The 20,131-nt window shown below is 36.3% G+C and overlaps 1 protein-coding gene and 1 long non-coding RNA gene across 2 annotated transcripts in view; one reads left to right on the top strand and one right to left on the bottom strand.

The window, feature by feature from the left end:
* Window positions 1–1,157: 1,157 nt before the first annotated feature.
* pde11a (phosphodiesterase 11a) overlaps window positions 1,158–20,131 on the bottom strand; it is a 43,489-nt gene continuing 24,515 nt past the window's right edge. The window contains exons 8-20 of the mRNA XM_056754979.1: window positions 14,265–14,332; window positions 13,108–13,200; window positions 12,851–12,901; window positions 11,721–11,867; window positions 10,581–10,688; window positions 10,032–10,141; window positions 9,853–9,943; window positions 7,229–7,329; window positions 6,014–6,091; window positions 5,853–5,916; window positions 5,698–5,772; window positions 5,438–5,521; window positions 1,158–3,752 (exon numbers count right to left, since the gene is read on the bottom strand). Coding sequence (XP_056610957.1) covers window positions 3,543–3,752; window positions 5,438–5,521; window positions 5,698–5,772; window positions 5,853–5,916; window positions 6,014–6,091; window positions 7,229–7,329; window positions 9,853–9,943; window positions 10,032–10,141; window positions 10,581–10,688; window positions 11,721–11,867; window positions 12,851–12,901; window positions 13,108–13,200; window positions 14,265–14,332 — 1,280 coding nt within the window. The 3' untranslated portion in view covers window positions 1,158–3,542. The remainder of the gene's footprint in view (window positions 3,753–5,437; window positions 5,522–5,697; window positions 5,773–5,852; window positions 5,917–6,013; window positions 6,092–7,228; window positions 7,330–9,852; window positions 9,944–10,031; window positions 10,142–10,580; window positions 10,689–11,720; window positions 11,868–12,850; window positions 12,902–13,107; window positions 13,201–14,264; window positions 14,333–20,131) is intronic.
* LOC130427085 (uncharacterized) lies at window positions 3,674–6,303 on the top strand. The gene is made up of 3 exons (XR_008907284.1): window positions 3,674–3,803; window positions 5,747–5,918; window positions 6,047–6,303. It is a non-coding gene; the product is annotated as an uncharacterized LOC130427085 (long non-coding RNA).

The following is a 20,131-nucleotide window of genomic DNA, read 5'->3' as shown; positions in this document are numbered from 1 at the left end:
ATTGAGTGACGTCTGTCTATAATGGCCCTGTCCCAAATGACACATCGGTCTCGTGGACCTCCTCTGAGTCCACACTAGGTGACGTCAGGAAGTCCAGACCTAAAGTGCCAAGGGTACATCGGAGCGCTTTTTTGGGACAGGTTATGGTGCCGGAAGGAGGAAGCGTTCTTATCGCTCTCGCGGTACTGTGACGTCATCCTCAGCGCAGCATGAAGTTGAGCGCACTGTTGTCCTGTTGTTGTTATTTCACAACATTCGTTCCAGTTTCACAATTCTGTGTTTCATATCCTGATCATAACACATGAGTAGTAGACCTGTTTATAAAGCAACTGCTCATGTACATTTATTTATTCAGCTTTCCTGTAGCTCAGTGGCAAGGTTGTGGGTTCGATCCCAGGGGATTGCAAATACATATGTAAAATGTATAGGATAAAGCAATGTGAGTCGCTTTGGATAAAAGTGTCTGCCAAATGCCTAAATGTAATTTAAAATATTTACAAAATGTGTTCTTATGTTGTCACTTAATATTTCTGTATAATACAGAAGCTGTGTTGTTCTGCCTTACAGAGCCCAGAGAATATTAAATAAAGTGATTTACCTTCAGGAAGAAAACGCATTGCATTAAACGTTTTTTTAATTTTAATGTTTTGCTTAGTAAGAAATAAGTAAACAGTTATATACTCGTATATACGCAATGAAGCGCACATCTCAAGGTGCTCAAAAACGAAAGAAAATAAATCTAATTCTAAATTTACGAATATAGCAAAACAATGCTATGAGAAGGAGCATGAAATCATGCACCTTTTACTTTCTTATACTATAGCTAAAAGCTTTCGGTATTATTCTGAATAAAACAAAGGACACTTTTTCATCCCGAAACAAAGAAGATTTATTTAACAAACTGTAGAGAATTTTTGCTGTATGTGTTTCGACATAAAATAAATCCATTTTATATTTGTATGTATATATGTCTCATTAATTCCGTGTACTCAATACTGGTGTGCAATTCAAACAAAAATGTTAGGTAATGTGTGGGGGGTCTATGTAGCAGGTCTTGACTTTGCTTTGGGCCCCCAAAAGGGTTTACACGCACCTGACCGCATGTCCACATGAAGTGCGTCATTTGGGACAGGACTGACTTGAATGGATTTCACTTCATCCGTTAGTTAAAATGTCTGATTTGCACCAAAAGCAAAACCATCTCCAAACACACACACACAGAATAAATGTCCAACAGAGACACAAAACATTACTAGCAGCACGTTTATTTGAATCGGACACTTTCAGAAATCATGCTTCTAAAATTCTCAAGAAATCTGTGGCAGACAAAATAAGAGTTGAACCAGGAAAACAAGGCGATTCAAAAGAGCCTCAGAGAATAATCCAAACATCTGTCATAATAACAAGAACCAATTGGAAAACATTCAAAACAATGCAACTTTACAATATGAAACTATTCCTTGCTTTCGTTTCATGCAGGTACATTAAATAAAAGTACAGAATAATGACAGTATGAATCTCTTTTTTAAGGCATGCACTTTCCCTCTTTATCAGTTGCCATTTTATTCATTTCCCAAGAGCACGTGGATGTGTTTCCAGCACATGAAGGAGTGTAGTCAAGTATCAAATAAACGAGAGATCTGTAAAGAGCATCAAGAGTTTGGTTCCAAAATGAGATGACTATTTTTTTATTATGTTATCATGTTTTATTGTGTTAGTTAGCTGTATTTTTTAGTTGTTATGGCTTAAATCAAAACAAACCACATGCAGTTTGATTGATATTAATTGGAAAGCACAAAAAAAACATTTTGAAGATTCTTAAAAACGGAGTTCTCATTTTGAAACCAAACTCTTCGCATAGACTTGGGCTATTTAATATAATGAATATGCAGGAAAAACTGAACAAACACATGTAAGATGTGAGTGAATGCTCGTGCTTCTATCTGCATATGACTTTGAGGCTTTACATTTTTATGTATGGTTTGCTATAGGGCAGACCATCACTTCTCTGTTTCAGGGAACAGCTGATGTCTTTCACTGTCTCGAGAAAGGCCCAAATGGCTGGTTTTTCCAAAACACAATGTAAAAGTCATAGAATTCACCCTACGTCTACAAAAATACTGCTTAACAAATCTGATTCAGATCTGATTATTTCAATACATTTTGAGTATTCAAGTTTCTGGCTGTTCTGTTGAGCATTCAGGATAAGATAAGAATCTGGGTCAGCAATTTGATTTAAAGCTATTGGTTTCTCTCTCCCTCAAAAAAATTTTTGAAATTTATTTGTTTGGTTGATATTGTGCGTTGTTATTTTGCAATTGTGAGTGAATCTCACAAATGATGATATTAAAAAAATATTGATTTTCATTACAATTGAACAAGGTCATGAATTTGAATGGATGTGCTTATTCGTCATGAAAACTGTCACGATTCATTTTTAAAAGCAAAATTCCTTATATCAAAAGGGTTGTATATCGTTTTATCCTAATAAATTTTTATTGTAAAGCTACGTTGCAACAATGCAAATCTGTGAAAAGCTTAATAGAAATAAAACGGGATTGAATTGAATATAGGCCAGGTGTAGTAAAATCTCTGAGAACGGGTTTAGTGTTGAAGTGGCTTTCTTTATAAAGGCACATATGTCTCAGTTTAGAGTGCTAAATGTATAAAACCAAAACAGCGCTGATGTTTAGTTGGGTTAATATTCTGTGTATTGGGGTGGGATTTGAGGTAATCCTGTAAAAACACATATGACAGCTGAGAATGAAGATCACACACATAACGCATTCATTTCTCGACCATGAGCTTACAAATGAGGATAAAAGAAGCAGAGAACCTAAAGACAACACAGCTCCAGTGATATACAGAATGAAGTGCAGAGATGGGGTGGACTGGGGTGGTCAACATGCATTAGCATTGGGTGTGGGGGGGGGGCTTCAAACCAAGGCACAAGGAACAGCGCTGAAGTGGATTTGCATTGCAAGCATTACCAAGAGCCTAAAGCTCCACGATTCTGGACTAAATATAACAGCCAAAACGACAACGGCTAAACATACTGCATTGGTCATTCGCTCTGCTGAAATGCATACAACACAGAATCGAGCTCCAGTGCTTCAGATATGTGTTCAGTAACCAACGCAAGTCAAAGCTACACGGGAAAAATAACGCTATAATACCATTAAAACAGTGACGATTCTCCGTAAACCGTCCCTGCGTAAAGTAGCTTATAAAAACAACCAACCAATCACATGGCAGAGTCTCTGTGTTCGCATGCTAGCCCTAAATTAGCTTATTTAGCTCCCTGGGCTTTAGACATCCCTAAGATTTCTCCACGCAAACGAGTCGTCGCTAGCTAAACGTGCAGTCTGTGGAGACGACACAAACCAAGTCGCAGTTGCCCGCGGTGCTCACTGACAGAGCAAATGGCCGCTAGAGGGCGCTATGAGGTAATGCCTGCCGGTCTGAAGCGTGCAGCAAAGATCCAAACTCCCCCTGCGGTCAGAGAGAAGAGGTTGGCGAAACGTGGCGTTCTAATCCGTGAGTTAGCTGACGGAGCGGGAGGGACCGCCGTCGCTGGGGCTTGTACAGCTGCAGCCGGACGATGCGGACTCGCGGCCGCATGAACTATCGGGCCCGGGACTGCTTGTTTCCTGACTACCCTGATGTCTGTGGTGAAGCTCCTCCCATTTAGCACGATTGGCCTTGATCAAGTCAACCATCGGTTGTAGTTTGGGGTTCATTTTCGCAAAAGTCTGGGAAGAGAGAAGACAGAGCACATTGATGTTGCGTGACATTTCTAACAGGTAACTTCATATTCGTTTTGCAATTGCATTTGACAATTTTAAAGTCCAGCAACACAAAAATAAATATTCCAGACATTACTCTGCACATCATCTTCAAAAAAAAAAAAATTCAAAGCACATTTATGTGCAGTTATTGTTTTTATTTATTATTTTCTTATTAAATCTGTTCTATCTATGCCTGAGGAGAACTGGCCCTCCCGGCTGAGCCTGCTCCTTACCAAGGTTCTTTCTCCACATTACATACAATTATAGGGGAGTTTTGGTTACTTGCCACTGTCACCACTGGCTTACTAACTGGGAGACTGGTGTTTTTGCTTCTTGGGGTTTATACTCTATAGGTGCGTCCCAAATCGCGCACTTACGGGGTATTCTACACCATTTTGTAGTATAATTAGTGTGAGTAGCACGCTCAGATTGAAAATCTTCAAAAAAGAAGTGCACTGTAAGTACCCCGATGATGCACTTTTTCGACAGAAAATATGAAGTGTGGAACTGTGGACACTTCACGCTCTTAACCTCGCAGTTTCGCTCACGTAACAGAAGGGAGGCGGGGCTATCAGACGCTTCTCGAGCAAAACTCTCCTGTAAAGGGATAACACTTCAATCTGATGACTAAAGTAATACTGGCAAAACACATGAAAACTACATCAAATGAACACAAGTGTATTTTTATTCACACGCATTGTGACGTGTGATTGACGTCATTGGCGCTCGTCTGGGAAACTGATATACTTCCGGTTAGTATAAAAGCGTTCAGTTTTCCATTTGGGATGATACTACTCTTCTGAAATTCATATACTAGATTGTTGAGTGCATAGTGCAGCGTTTAAGTGTATAGTATGTTTAGAGGCGTGGAAATGTCCTGGCAGTAACAGACGGACAATCAGAGGACGACTTCGAATGTGCTGAAGTGTTTCCAGAAAAGTGTGCCAACGGTCAGTGGGCGTGACATCTGAGGCTGAGACTAAAGCCCTATTCGCACGGGATTAGTATTACCTAGGGACCTCTCGTTATTTGTAATAATTGCGGAGGATGTCTATGATCTTAATCCAGTGCGAATAGGCCATGTCTGTAATTTGTAAAGTAACCCCCCCCCCCCCCGCAAATTACCTACCATATTTCGCAAAACTCAGAAGTCCTTGATAATAATAGTCCCTTGTGAATCGGCATCTCTATGATTTCGCTGGTCGTGTATACTTTTCAAGGATTCATCAAATAATGGAGGCTGTGTTAAAGTGTTTTGATATTATTTTGCAATATGCAATATAATATACATAACTTTGTGTTCAGAGGTGTATTACGACATTTCATTATGTTTTTATTACCTTAGGATGAGCTATTTTTATCTACATAAAGCGTGGGTCCCCTTGCATGGAATTCGCCATGTTGTTTCTACGGTAGCCCTAAATGGACAAACGGCTCTACGGAACACATTTTATAAATACGTTATCTCCTTCATTAAAGAAGTGAAAACGTGTTGTGAAAAAAACTTTTTTAAAAGGATTGTTGATCATTCACCATCATAAGTTCCCTTCTTATCAAAGGCAATAAACAGAACACATCACATTTTTTTAACCTTTCCCGAGCATTTTACACGTTTAGGTCATTAACTGTTTATCTCAGGATGCCATTACCTCATATAGCGGAGCACAGATCCCGTCAATCCACTCCAGCTGTAACCCCGGCAGCTCATCCTTACGGTTCCGGTCGAAAATAGCCTAATACATAAAAACACATAATGCATTTCTACGTAAAGTACACTTATACAAACTAAAAAGTGGTCACCAGTATACAAATACTAGTACTTGAATTATACTTAAAAATATAATATTGTGTGCGTGTGATGATGCTAACAGTGTTTTACATGTCAAGTTTTTTAAGCTGTACATCTTACCGAGGGAATGAGTTTGAGTTCGGATCTCTCTCTGTCTCCCTGCTCAAAGAACTCACTGGTTACCAGCTCAGCCACCTGTTACACAACAGAGAAAATCACATCTCAACCAGCGCTCATTCTCACCTGAGGTGCATTGTTGGGTAACAGCGCCCTACCTTGCATGAAATCTCCCAGGGTTTAGTGACAGCTCCCAGATCACACGCTGTCATCAACATCGACCTGTGAGATCACAAGCCTTGTTAACTACTATTAATAAACATGCAATTATTATCTCATCTTCACCTGCACAGGTGCGTGTTTAAGCTTATGAACTGACCTGCACATGTCTCTGTGTTCCTTCACGTTCCAGTTGTATTCACCTTTATTCACCAGCTCAAAGAATGAATTTCTGTTCCTGTGATAAGAAGAAGCTGCAGTTCACTGTCGTGCCACATGGTGGCAGTATGAGCACACAGACATAAAACAACTGACTTCTAGTGAACTCTACAGAGTTACATTTCTAGAATAATTACAGTTATTACCACAGTAAAGCAAACAAACTATTGATATGTAAGAAAACCATGAATTTAAAAAAATCGTATGAATAGGTTATATTCTATATAACCTATAGTTATATAGGCTATAGGTTATATGATTTTTTTTATTTCAGTTAAAAAGTCAAAGTTTCATCAAAATGTTTCACTATTTGTAAACATTTTAATCTTTACTACGTCCATTTAAATCCCCTGCAGTGTAATAAATTAATGTTTAAATGTACAAAGCCACCTGTAAAAATATACTGTAGTACACTATAGTATTTACTATAGTAAAGTGTAAAAAAATTCCTAGATACTATAGTGTTTTTTAAACTTTACCATAGTAAATATTGAAGTATACTACAGTATTTATCACAATTGAATAATTCCCAATAGTTAAACTTTAACGATTAATTGTGACTAATCGCACCAAGAATAAAAGTTTGTGTTTACATAATATATGTCTGTACTGTGCATATTAATTTTGTATCTGTATGTATTTGTATTTAAGTAAAATATATATGATTTAAATGACTGGTAAATATAAATAAATAAATGTAAATATTAATACATGTTCAGTATGTCTACTTTATGTTTTTATTAAAACAAAATAAATATGCACAATGCACAGACATATGTAATGTAAACAAAATCTTTTATTCTGGATGCCCTATATAATATGCTAATATAGTAATTTTATTTATTAAGTTATTATTTACTATAGTAAATACTGTTTAATACTAAATGTTTGTGAGGTCTTATAAAAGTTTCATACATAATAAAGAACTTCTTGTACAAAGGCAAAATAATGCTCCAGTCCATTAATATTTGAGTAACTGGTGATATTTTTTGTGCAGAATGCAGTTGTTGTGTGTATGTTGCCTGTTTAAACAGCTTTGAATGTGGCTCATAGAGTCAAAGAGATGTTTTTATGAAAGCAACATCACAACATACAAATCATTGCGAGCATTCTGGATGAAAGATGAGTATTAATAAGTAAACCCAACGTAACTCACTGAAAGTACAGCGTGAGGTCTGTAGCCAGAATGGATTGTTTGAGGAGCTGCATGAGTTCACTGTACTCTTTTGATGACAGATTAGAGAAGATATTGTGACCCTGGAGAGAAGCAGAACACATTATAATTGATGTCTTCAGGATGGATCTGAGCTGAGAGTGTCGCCCCAGCTCAATATGAGTATTGTGTTAGATCCCAGAACATGGAAACACCCTAAAAGCATCTGTCAGAAGAGTTTAACAATAACTCGACAAGCTCGATGTCCCAATGAATTTACAAACAGTTTATACAGTAAACTCTCTGCTACATTTCCATATAAAGCAGGTCTGCATATAGCAAATACTTAACGTTAAATGGTAATATATTCATACAACCCTCCCACACATGCTAACATTAGAGCTTTATATTAAAATTAACTGACATTTAAACACAGCAGATACACAAGACACACTTTCATACAACAAATGTCCTGTGAGTCCTGTTAGCAATTCTACAGTTTAATGTCTTAGACAACAGTTCCTTCTGGTTCTCGATTGGCTAAGAACCCTGAGATGTTCCACCAGTATCACCGCGGGAACCGTTTCACCGTTTGTATCATTTCGCTTAGACTTATGAATGTGAAACTGAAAAGGAAAACATGCACATTTGGCAATTTCTCTTAGAGGAACTCACAGCGCTCAGCGCGGGACACGGGGGTCTCAAGATGCACTTTAAATAACAGACATTCAAGTGTCAACTTGCTACTGTAAACAAGCACATGTTTACATTGAAGAACAATACAAAGTATCGCAGGGCAATATGAATAAGGCCTTCTCAGAGAGTCCTTTTACAGTCTCTCTCTTTCATTCACACGCACGTCTCAGTATTTCTCACTAAACATTTCATTGCACAGCCTCTGGTGTTCATCCTTTTAAAAACTGTGAGAATGTTTTTGTTTGTGTTGTCTTTTAAGTATTCTCAAAATGTTCTCTCAAAGTTATCAAAGGCAAAAAAAAATTTTACGGTCAGCTAAAAGTTAACACAGATTAAGGGTTCTTAATTGATGGTCACTTCTTAATGTTGTGTAAGGTAACGCCTTTGTGTTGTCGTTGTATTGTGCTTGTTGATCAATATTTTTTTTTGGCTTTACACAACAGCACATAACATTTGATATTCATACATGTGTGGAACTACAGTTACAGACACATGATCAACTTGCTATCGAGTGTTCACGGACCTGCTTTGACCTTTCCAATATAGCAGACGTACCTTAGTAGGGTTGTCACGGTAACATAAACATATCTTAGGGTACTGTGATAAATGAAATATTACGATACCAAGTAGTATTGCGATGCTGTCATGTTCATAGTTAAAATAAATTAAAAATCTTTAATTCACAGACCTGAAAGAAACATGTTGTATTTAGTGAACTGTATTATACTGCACACTACAATATTTGTAGTATTAAATGTAGTAGTTGGATGTGTTTTAGCAAATACTTTAGTATGCTATAATATTTACTGTGGTTAGTAGGTGGCAGCAGATGATGATTCGGACGAGATAATGATTCAAGAAGAACGCAAGTGTGTTGTTGAATGACTCACTGAATCATTATCTCGTCTGATAAAACACGGATTCATTTAGGACCAAAACCACGTAAAAAGACAGATGAAAGTGTCCAAATAAACGCTAATGCAGATATGCAACATAAGTTACGCCACTATGATACTACCGATTCAAAATTAGAGCAGCATCGTGGTAATTCTAAAGTTTTAGCATCGCAATTGCTACCGTAGCACCGCTACACCGTGTCTAATATAACGATTAAATTTATGTTCATATTAATATATATATCATTTTTTTGTAAAATAATTGTATTAAATAAAAGATTTGTGGAATTTTATTGTGTGTTCATTTTAGTAAATAAGTAATTTGTTGAATGGGTGCTGTAGTTTATCGCATTTATAGAAAGCGTATGGTACATCTAGTGGTTGAACTTGGTATTGCAGTCTATATTCAAAATATTGTAGAGGTAAATTTAGCAAAGTGATGCTTCTTCTCGGTTTCTTTTGCTAATTATCAGAAGTAATCTACAGTTGCTCTGTTGTTTGTGAATGTGTACGGGAGGTTAGGTGCAGTCCACGAATGCACGCATGTGCAGTAACGTTTCTATATGTTGTCACTTTAAAACCGTCTTTAGCGGCCAACAAAAGCAGCCGCTAATGAGGCATCTATGTATACATCTATCTATGCCTCGACACACACTGACAGTAACTGCAAAGCATTGTGGGAATAGCATTTATCAGATTAAAGAGCCGGGAAACTGCCTCCATTTCATTAAAATAGAGTAAAATTAATAAGTGAATGTGTCTGCTGGTCAGTAAACATGTAAATGATGACTGAAGCTCATTTATATGCTAATGCGAGACTCAGATAAACACTCGGATGTGTACAAAGCAATTATACACACAGTCAACATCTGTCACTCACAGCGATGGCTCATTTATTCAACTCTCTCTCTCAGCTTCTCCTGCTAACTCATTCTTTGGTGAAGTTTGGGTGACACACAATCTGTGTTTTTGACTTTAGGATGCACTGTGTGACAACACTGTTTATGGTTGAAGGTTTTGAAGATTCAGGTTTACCTCGCTCTGCAGGATCATGACAGCGTGATTGAAGTGATGATGTTCCAGCGTGGCCGATGTCCCGTACAGGAGCGAGAGAGCCGAGCCTGTCCTGAGACACAAACTCATGTTAGTCTTTATCTTCTGAGGAGCTGAAGTGTTTTGTTCAGATTTATCTCAGACTGATGGTTCTATCTCACTTGGCTTGGAAGGCGTTGTTGGTTCCTCTGTGGTCCAAATCATGACAAATGCAGCCGACTATCAAAGCCAGAATCTCCATCTGTGACAGTGTCTCCTGGAATCCGGCCGTCTGAAAACACACCAAAAACTGAATGAGAGACTGGGAAAAAAGGATTTTCTTCAAATACTTTCAACACTCTGATCATTTAGAAATGTTTTCGTACGGTAGTTTGTTTCCTTATGTGATCTAACATTTGGATTTATTTTCATGTTCTTATCAACTTCCTGCCAAAGGACTATAGATAAAAATGAGCCAGTGTTGGCTAAATGTGGTGCATTTTACATATTGTGTGTATTATTAGTAAATAAATACAAATAAAACAATAAAGATGCTACAAACATGCATGCAATACTTAATTTACTGATCTTAATTTTGGTTAGTTGAGTTGTGCATTTTTTTCACAAAGGAAACAAACATACAAATGTTGGACGGGGATTGATTTTGGCCTTTGGGAATAGTCGTGGTCTCTTGATGCTGATGTCAGAACATCACTGTGTGGTTTACTCACTGTCAGCATTGAGAACATGCACTGGCAAACATTGAATGCGTGTCTCCAGTTGTGATACAGAACCATGCGGTAGTTCTTCCTCACAGTCAACAGCCACCGACAGAGAGTCTGGAAAGATAATCAAGAGTTTAGTTTCTGTAAGGAGAGTGTTCACAACTATATTATGACACAGTAACAGGTTTGTTTTGATCCTCTAATACGGGACAATCGAACACTGCTGAGAAAAACACAACAGAACCCTTCCACAAATACGATAGAAAATTGAGAGGATTTAATGGTTTTAATAGAAACTATAATGGGGTCTACTGATATGTGATGGATTCTGTTGGTGGGGTGTAATCTGGCACAAATTTGAATAATGTCCAAAACATACTACAAAAAAATCTGTAATGCGTTTAATAGAAAAGGCGAATGGTTCATAATGGTGTTTTTATTGAACCATTTGGATTTCTGTGATGGTTTCTATTAGGTTTCTATTGTTTTTTAAACTAATGTTTAATTTCAAAATCTATAGCTTTAGAATTTACATATTTATATATTTAGTAGACACTTAATAAGTATAATGTAGTACACAAAGACAAAGACAAAGCTATCTTATTCGAGATGCACAGATACTCAATTTCTCCACCGATACCCAATTAGTAAGAATGATATCTGCCGATATCGATAAATTTCTCAATGTTATTAATTCAAAGTGATATTGAACATCACACTGATGCTTCTTAACACTTTCTATATACAGAACACAAATAAAAAAAAGAAAATTCTGTCATCATTTACTCAACCTTATGTAATTGCAGCTGTATAAATGACCTTGTTCCAATGAACACTGAGAAAGATATTTGGAAGAACGTGCCGGAGAACTCTTTGTTTTCGTAAATTCTTCAAAATATCTAGTGGATGATGTCCCAGAACTGAACATTGCTAACATTCTTCCAAATATCTTTCTCTGTGTTCATTGGAACAAAGAAATGTAAACAGGTTTGAAACAACCTGAGGGTGACACATTTTTTGGATGAACTATCCCTTTAATGCTTCATAAGAACTATCTTCAATGGAGGAGGACATATTTTGTCTGAAATGTAAGTGCTGTTGTACTGAATATTAGCTAAATGGAGAAATAAATAAATATTTGTTAACCTCATAGTCTATCTTGAATTTCTGCACCATTCCCAACTCTATAAACATGCGCAGAGCTGCAGTGATCATGGCATCCACATCCAAAGAGAAGTCATCGAATGATAGTTTATCAATGCATAGCTCACACACCAGAGGGATGTTTGCTGCCTGTCGAAAACAACAACCACAACAGAGAGAGAGACAAGAGAGAAAAAGAAAGAGAGAGAGAGAGTAAAAAAGATAGAGCGTGAGAGAGAGAGAGAGAGAGAGAGAGAGAGATTCTGTTTTGTGAATGAAATAAAACAAGGGTCACAGTGTTATCTGACTGTTAATCCTCACAGCCGTCTTAATGACGCACTACAAATATATTCACGCACAAAATCTCTTACATCACACTCTACAGACAGTTCACAAATATTGTTGTTCTGCATCACAGAAAAACTCACAAATAAATGAGATCAGTAATATGTGTTTTAAGCTGTTTTCATACTGAACAAAAATAATAAAAAAAGTCAAGAGGATGAAGTTGAACTAAGTATGAGAAAATATGAAATGAAGTGTCTCTGACTCTTATTACAAGTGTGTAGTCAGTAAACCTTCATTTATCATCAGTTTCTGTCCAGTACACCTGTCTTCACTTCCTACAACAATAAGTCTTTTCAACCTGAAATAATTTATTGCTTCTAATTCTTCTTCAAAAAAGGAATGCGATACAGCACAAAGCGATGAATTTTCTTTCTTTTTGGGGAATTTATTCCCCCAACGCTACAGAAATCAGTGGGCGGTTTTATATTTAGTTTACTGCTTCTGGATTTGGCTTTCATTTGTGCGTTCTCATATGCTGCCACTCCATGAAGTGCTACAAGAGCCTCCGGCCAAATCCAGTTAACACATAAAAAAGAGCATTCACAAGAAAATGAACACATGATAAATGAGACCAAACAAATCCACAGAGACCGTATCAATAATGCACAAACACTGATGAGATATTGAAGAGTTCTGCTTATGCAACAGAGTCGGACCGATACACAGTCTGAGTTATCATGAATCAAAGCATTTCCCTACTGACACACTTCTCATGAGACACTCCAGCACAACTTCAATGTCACACATTCACTTTCTGAGTGATGGAATGATGTATTCATGTCTACCTTAAACTTATCTACTTCAGTCTTTGAGCATGTAGCATGATATGACAACACCTATAGAGAAAACATCAGAGAAAAACATATTATAAACCAGTATTGCTTAAGCACTACATTACATTCATTAATCTGCTAGACAATTTGATTCAAAGCAACTCCAAAGTTATACATTTATTCAGTAACGTCTGCAGTATTGGGACGCTGGAGCTTAAGTCCTTGTACGTATCATATGAATGAATGTGTATGTTTGTGGAGAAACGTACATCCAGAGCAACAGACTGTTTGGCCCAGGACTTCTTCACCTGGTCATACATAATTGTATTATTGATTCCAAGTCCACAGAAAATGACGAACGCCTAAAGATAGAAATGAGAAACAAAAGTATTTTTCCAAAGAACAAAATTATTTGGGTCTCAGTCCACTTTCCATTCACATTTTAGTTTTTTGCTCAGTACGAGCAATGGTGTTTGGTTCATTAAGAGGTGCACGATATGCAGTCGAGAAAGACATTAAAACACTTTATTCATTTTAAAGTGGCCTCAAGCAGATACCTGACCCACATTACCATCTGTAGAGTATCCGTCTGAAATGAATTACACTAAATATAACTGTATCTTTCTCAAACTTCAGCAATATGCTGCTCAAGACACTGTGCTCCACTACATAAAAAAGTGCAAAAAAGTGATTATTTCTCACAATGTTGCTATTTTGCATTTATCATACAGATATTATAAATGCAATTTTTTGACTGTTTATCATTTTAAAAGGTAAAGTATTTTATGGACGACCTCCCATGCAATCTTTAAAACACATAAATATAAAAACATGAATAAATGGCTTGATTTAAAAAATATCTAAATGTAGCCATGAAGTTATTTTTACATTACCTTTTTTCTTGTAATGATTATTAACTGTATTTATATTTAACTTCCTTTTAATTATTTCATATATTTTTATTTTATAGTTATTTATGTGTTTATTTATACTCTATGTTTCTTTTTGCATTCCTTTCCATATCTAAGTTTCAACAATTATTTACTGAATGTGTCTAATTAGATGTTTTTTAAGAGCTTATTTGTAAAGACAGATTTAAAAAAATCATGTGTTTTATTGTGTGCAAAAATAAACATGATTTAAAAAAAATGAACACTTAACTGTTTTGCAAAATAGCTCTTTATTTGTTTGGGTATAATCTTGTTTTGTATTCCTTTATATATTTTCCAATTACCGCATTTATATGTTTATTTATTTTTATTATTGCAGGTTAAATTAACTGGAGTTTCTCTTTACATTTCACATTCTCAATCCACCTGACAAATGAACTGCGTCCCATATTTCAAATGTAGTATTCAAATCTAAGCATCTCAAACTGCTCTGAGAGCCGGAGTGAGAGAGATCTCAAAAATGATTCATGTCATACCTCAAACAGCCTCTGATCCAAATCATCAAACGGTTTCCCATCCAATCTGTTCAAGACCTGAGCCACACCTGTTCACGACACACATGAAGACCGTTACAATGTGTTACTAGAGTCAATAACCATAATAACAGAGTTCCACTGAACCTTTCACACAACAACAAAAGATGGGTTTGAAAACCTTTCTTTATTTTGATCAAATTAGATCAAAAGTATGATTATACATGCTTTTAGCATTGTTCTGGTTGTTTACTCCAGTCTAGTTTTGTGTTTGAAGCATTCATTATTCATTTATAGGGAACCAAATTCTAAATGATTTATAGTTGCAGTGTGGTTTAATGAAAATTGTAAACGTGGTTTGGGTTTTAAACAAGAGACGGCCGGTTATAACATGACATCAACACATACCATATAAAAGTACATTTACTTGATCATTTCAAAATAATTATTTTCTCATTGAACATTTTCTCTCAAAATCATGCTTTAAATTCGCCAGTAATCCCCAGCTCTTTATATGTCCAATTAAACAATTTGATGTGTTTTAGTACGTAATTAAAATGACTACACACACACACACACACACACAGAGAGAGAGAGAGATCCTCCACCCCTTCACACATCCCCATCTCATTGCAGTCAGTCATAAACACAGTTTGCTAGTGTAACACAATACTATATATCTCACGCTCTGCTTTCCATCACATCAACACAAGGGTGTAACTTTGGTTTGAGAAGTGTGGGGGGGGCACAAAATGAGGGAAAATGTTGATTTGAATCCTATCACAAATTAAAAATACCTGGTTTGCGTTGTTTTTGATTGTTTTGATTGATTAAACCATGAAACCAAAAGGTGATTTTATTGTGTAGCAAAAGTTGATTTTCATTAACTCTTTCACCGCCATTGACGAGTTATCTTGTCATTTAATGTTATTACTGCTTTACAGCAGGTGGCACTATTACACACCTTTGGGAAAATGTACAGAATCCCAGAACCTAGAACGTATATGTTTTATCGGTTTTTAATGATTGTTCTGAGTGTAATCTGGGCAGAATCTTTGACAAAAAAGTTAATTATCTCAGCTGTTTAATCAAATTGATGCATTTTTGAAGAAACCTACCCACATCTACGGAGTGATAAAAACGAACAAATGAAGATAGAAGAATACGGTTTCTTTTGTTTGAAATATTGTTTGTCCATATATTCTTTACAGAAAATTTACTGTGGCCATTAAAGTTGGGTGAAAATGTAAAAAAACGCTGGCGTAGGCTGGCAACTCTTTTTGAAAGAGGCTGGCGGCGAATGAGTTAAGGGGGAAAATGCAACTATTTACTGAGAAACGGAGGATATGGAAGCAAATAAGAGACATAATGTTTTGAAATTTAACAGCCTATCAATACTTGATTTTGAATTATTTTACTTTGGAAACCATGTATCTGAATTTATTTGTTTCGAATTTACCTCTATGAAATTTAAATATGAAAATTCTTGATTTCCAATTTAAAAACCTGAATTTAATGCTCACAAATTCAGATACAAAAAAAAATCAACTTACAGAATTTCAGATAAAATACATTCAGATTGATCAAATTTGATTGCTCTTATTCAGATCTCAAATTTCAAGTTAATACTTTTCAAAGAAAACATATGTCTAATTCGACTGCTCAAATTCAGATCGAAAAATTCAAGTTAAATATTCACATGGTAACATCCGGGCTACCCAGGATAGGAAAAACAGTTGAGCCCAGAGCCCGTCTGCAATTGAACCGAACCATTGAACCGAACCATTGAACCGAACCAATGAACCGAACCAATGAACCGATTCAGAGCACGACAACCTGACTGTCTGTCATGATCCAAGAAGAGGTCAAGGCACGGATATTAAACCTGTTAAGAAGATGACTTCTAGGGAAAACGAAGGCGCTCCGGTAAGTTTGCTGTTTATGTACAATCAGACTCTACAGAACAAAAGTATGTTGTTGCTAATTATTTTTTGGAACTATTATTATTATTATTATTTTTCGACCAACGTCGGTTCGGTTCATTGGTTCGGTTCAATGGCTCGGTTCATTGGTTCGGTTCAATGGTTCGATTCAATGGTTCGGTTCAATGGTTCGGTTCAATTGCAGACGGGCTCTGGGCTCAAGTGTTTTTCCTATCCTGGGTAGCCCGGATGTTACCATGTGAATATTTAACTTGAATTTTTCGATCTGAATTTGAGCAGTCGAATTAGACATATGTTTTCTTTGAAAAGTATTAACTTGAAATTTGAGATCTGAATCAGAGCAATCAAATTTGATCAATCTGAATGTATTTTATCTGAAATTCTGTAAGTTGATTTTTTTTTGTATCTGAATTTGTGAGCATTAAATTCAGGTTTTTAAATTGGAAATCAAGAATTTTCATATTTAAATTTCATAGAGGTAAATTCGAAACAAATAAATTCAGATACATTGTTTCCAAAGTAAAATAATTCTAAATCAAGTATTCATAGGCTGTTAAATTTCAAAACATTATGTCTCTTATTTGCTTCCATAGGAGGAAAACACGGCTTATAAACCTGAATCTGCGGACGAGCCAGATGACTTTTTAAAATGCTTAACGAGGTTAAACGTAAATAAACAGCGATCAGGGAAGCCCACGTTTCTGTCAAGCATGTCATAAATACTAACTGCGATAAAAAGAATGACTTCTAATTAAACGGAAGCAGCCTAACATTGCCTACCAAAACAACGACAACGTGATTTTTTTTATTAATTTCAACGCGACAAGCGCAGCGACACAGGCAGGCTATCTGTGTCCTGCTCGGTCCTACTAAAATATCAAAAAATCATAACAAACTAATTTGAAAGTGAGGGGGACACGAACGTGATTTTGAAAAGTGGGGGGGACATGCCCCCTGTCCCCCCCTGCATCAACAAGACTGTTTTCTTGATTTACTAAATGCTCACCTAGAGAAAATCAAGCTATACTAGTGTAGGAATTCATTACATGAACATGGATTCATTCTTTTAAGTAGTTGATTTGGCTTCCGGTTCATTCATCGCTTTGAAAATGGTTAAGAGCGCACTTCACTCTGTGAAATATTATTGCATGAACTGTGCTCTTGTTGTTTACTTCGATCATTCTTCATTTCCATGTACACAGAAAACACTATATATACAATACAAGAATACTGTAGTAATATGAAGAATGTCTTTGTGAACAAACATGAGCTCAAATATGGTTTAGATGCACTCAGTGCAGAGATTCTTTCACACTGGGTTAAACACATTATTTTTAAACAACAGTACAAAAGACGAAGAAAATGCGTAAGATGCGAGGAGAGGGAGAGGAATCTTTTCAATGAAAACATCATGACTTCTTCTACTGCCTGTTTGTGCCATAATGACTTTCAGTGCCTGACAGAATCCTCCCACACACACACGCACACATTTTCACCCACGCATGCAGCACTGAGCACAACATCACACACACGCTGACCTGACACACATTCAAACACACAGTATCGTACACCCACAGATTAGTTCTCTGTTAATATCACGTAGCCTTTAACTAAACGTCATAAGGTCTGATCCACACTGCACATCATTCAGACCGTAAACCGTTCAGACAGAAGAGATCACGTGACTGACATGTGAATCAACCAATCACAGACGCTTTCGTTTTACAGTGCCATTCAGGGGTGGGTTCTCTGAAATTATATATTTTTTTATAAATTTTGACAACAGCTTTTCCCTGGGAACACATAAAACATCAAAAAACTGTTTATGGATTCTGTGATGAGAATTTCTGCTTTTCCAAAAGTAACAATTATTATTAGTACAAGTCAGAATATGAAGAGTTTATTTCCAAAATGAAATAACTCTGTTTTTAAAATGTTCAAAAATCATGTTTTATTCCAATTAATATCAGTCGAAATGCAATCGGTTTGTTTTGATCTAAGCCATAATAACTAAGACAGACAGCTAACTTACACAATAAAAACATGGTCTGCGTTTCCCAATAACGTTAGCGCGTTACGAAGAGTCTAAAGCTCCTCCTTAACTCAAGTTATACCTTTTCTAGGCGTGTTCCCCATACTATACCTTTGGAGGTTACTTAAGGTAAAAGTACGATGTTAGCAGGTGATGTTCATGGCGGTGTTGCTGAATAGATTGATATCAATGTCTCGAGAACTGATAGTTCGCTCTACCCTTTGTTATACAGTGGGTAACGTATTGAGAAAAAAATGTTTATTATAAATAAACGTGGAAATATGTGTGTGTGTATTTATCATTTTGCAGGTCTATGATCTCTGTTTTCTGCCTAAACCAGCTACATTAACTGGCTGTTTGTGGGAAGCTCCGTCGAGTTTGTCTCGACAAACTTGGGCCAATAAGATGCAAGAGCTGTAGAATTTTCTCCCGTGGCAGGTTAAATTTGTGTAGAATTTTCTCATCTGACATGTTTACCAGGGGACTAAAATGTGCTCTAATGAAATGTGCAAATACACAAACTGGCTCCACTGACGCCGCCGTCTTTGATTTAAGACAACTATTCTCTGTCTCGCTGCCATAGTTTGACCAAACTCCCCAACATTCATTTTCTTTATATAGACTACGTCTTTCCTGTCAAATGCTTTGCCAGCTAATGTGCGTTGGGATAATAGTCTGTAATTAAAAACGCTAACAAACATCAGTGTATGACAATTTTATTCATGAAACTACTTTGATAGCCTACACTGAGTGTTTAAACCCGAGTACTTTATTTGTATAATTAAAGCTAAGCTAAAGTAAAAATGTAAATTGAATACTAAATAGAATTTTATATTAAATTATTATATAAAATTTTATATGTGATATTTAACTGCGATGTAGAAAAGCTTTTTGTATAGCGGTATGAACCATCAAAGGTGATGAGGTATAACTAAGAGCGCTCCTGACCAACCTTACGAAAGTTACAGAAGGTCTACTTAACTAAGAAGGTTTCGGGAAACACGTATTTATGATAAAGTACAGCTTAAGGTAAAACTTAAGCTGCATGATTTTAGATTTTTTTTTCTCATTTTGGATACAAACTCCTAATATGTACTTCTGCATGCTTATGTGTTAATAAACGCCTCAACCACAACCATGATATTTTATTATATTACATATAAGTCCACTAAAATTGGACGAATTCAGTAATTTAAGAGAAATTAACCAAATGTCAGTCAAATTTATATTTAATTGTGTTTATCGTGTGCTTTCTCTTTTTTTTTAAATACAGTACCCCTTAAAGGGGTTATCCACCCAAAAATGAAAATCCGTCATACATTTTTCTGAACCTGTAGAAATGTCTTTGTTTTGATGAACACAGAGAAAGATATTTGGAAGAATGTTAGCAACTGACAGTTCTGGGACACCACTGACCACCACAGTAGGAAAAATGAAAATGCTAGTCAAAGGTGCCCCAAAACTGTCAGTTGATCACATGCTTCCAAATATCATTCTCTGTTCATCAAAACATCCGCCCAGGGATTCCCCAGGGTCCTAGAGCACGCAAGTCATGTGTATGCCCACCTTTCAAAAAACACCGCTTCTATTTACTTGACGAACTAAATGTCAAACTGAATTTGTATATCTTTAGAATGATGGATATGGAGTGCACTGCCTGTCTTATGCTTACTTTGATCAAAAGCTTGATGCATGTAAGACCACACGTCATTATAAAAAGGAACGATGCTTCTAACCACAGCTTTGGGGTTCCGAAGAAACGATGGTTTGGGGAAATCATTGAACTATGGTGATTTGAACCATTTTTGTGCGCAAATTTGAGCGGATGTGTCGTCTGAGACTTTCGGTAACATCAACATAAATCATGTGTCAAACTGAACATGAACGAAACACTG

Source organism: Triplophysa dalaica, chromosome 8 (genome assembly GCF_015846415.1).
Source record: "Triplophysa dalaica isolate WHDGS20190420 chromosome 8, ASM1584641v1, whole genome shotgun sequence".
Classification (NCBI taxonomy): domain Eukaryota; kingdom Metazoa; phylum Chordata; class Actinopteri; order Cypriniformes; family Nemacheilidae; genus Triplophysa; species Triplophysa dalaica.
The sequence above is the reverse complement of the archived record's forward strand: the minus strand, read 5'-3'. Positions and strand labels throughout refer to the sequence as shown.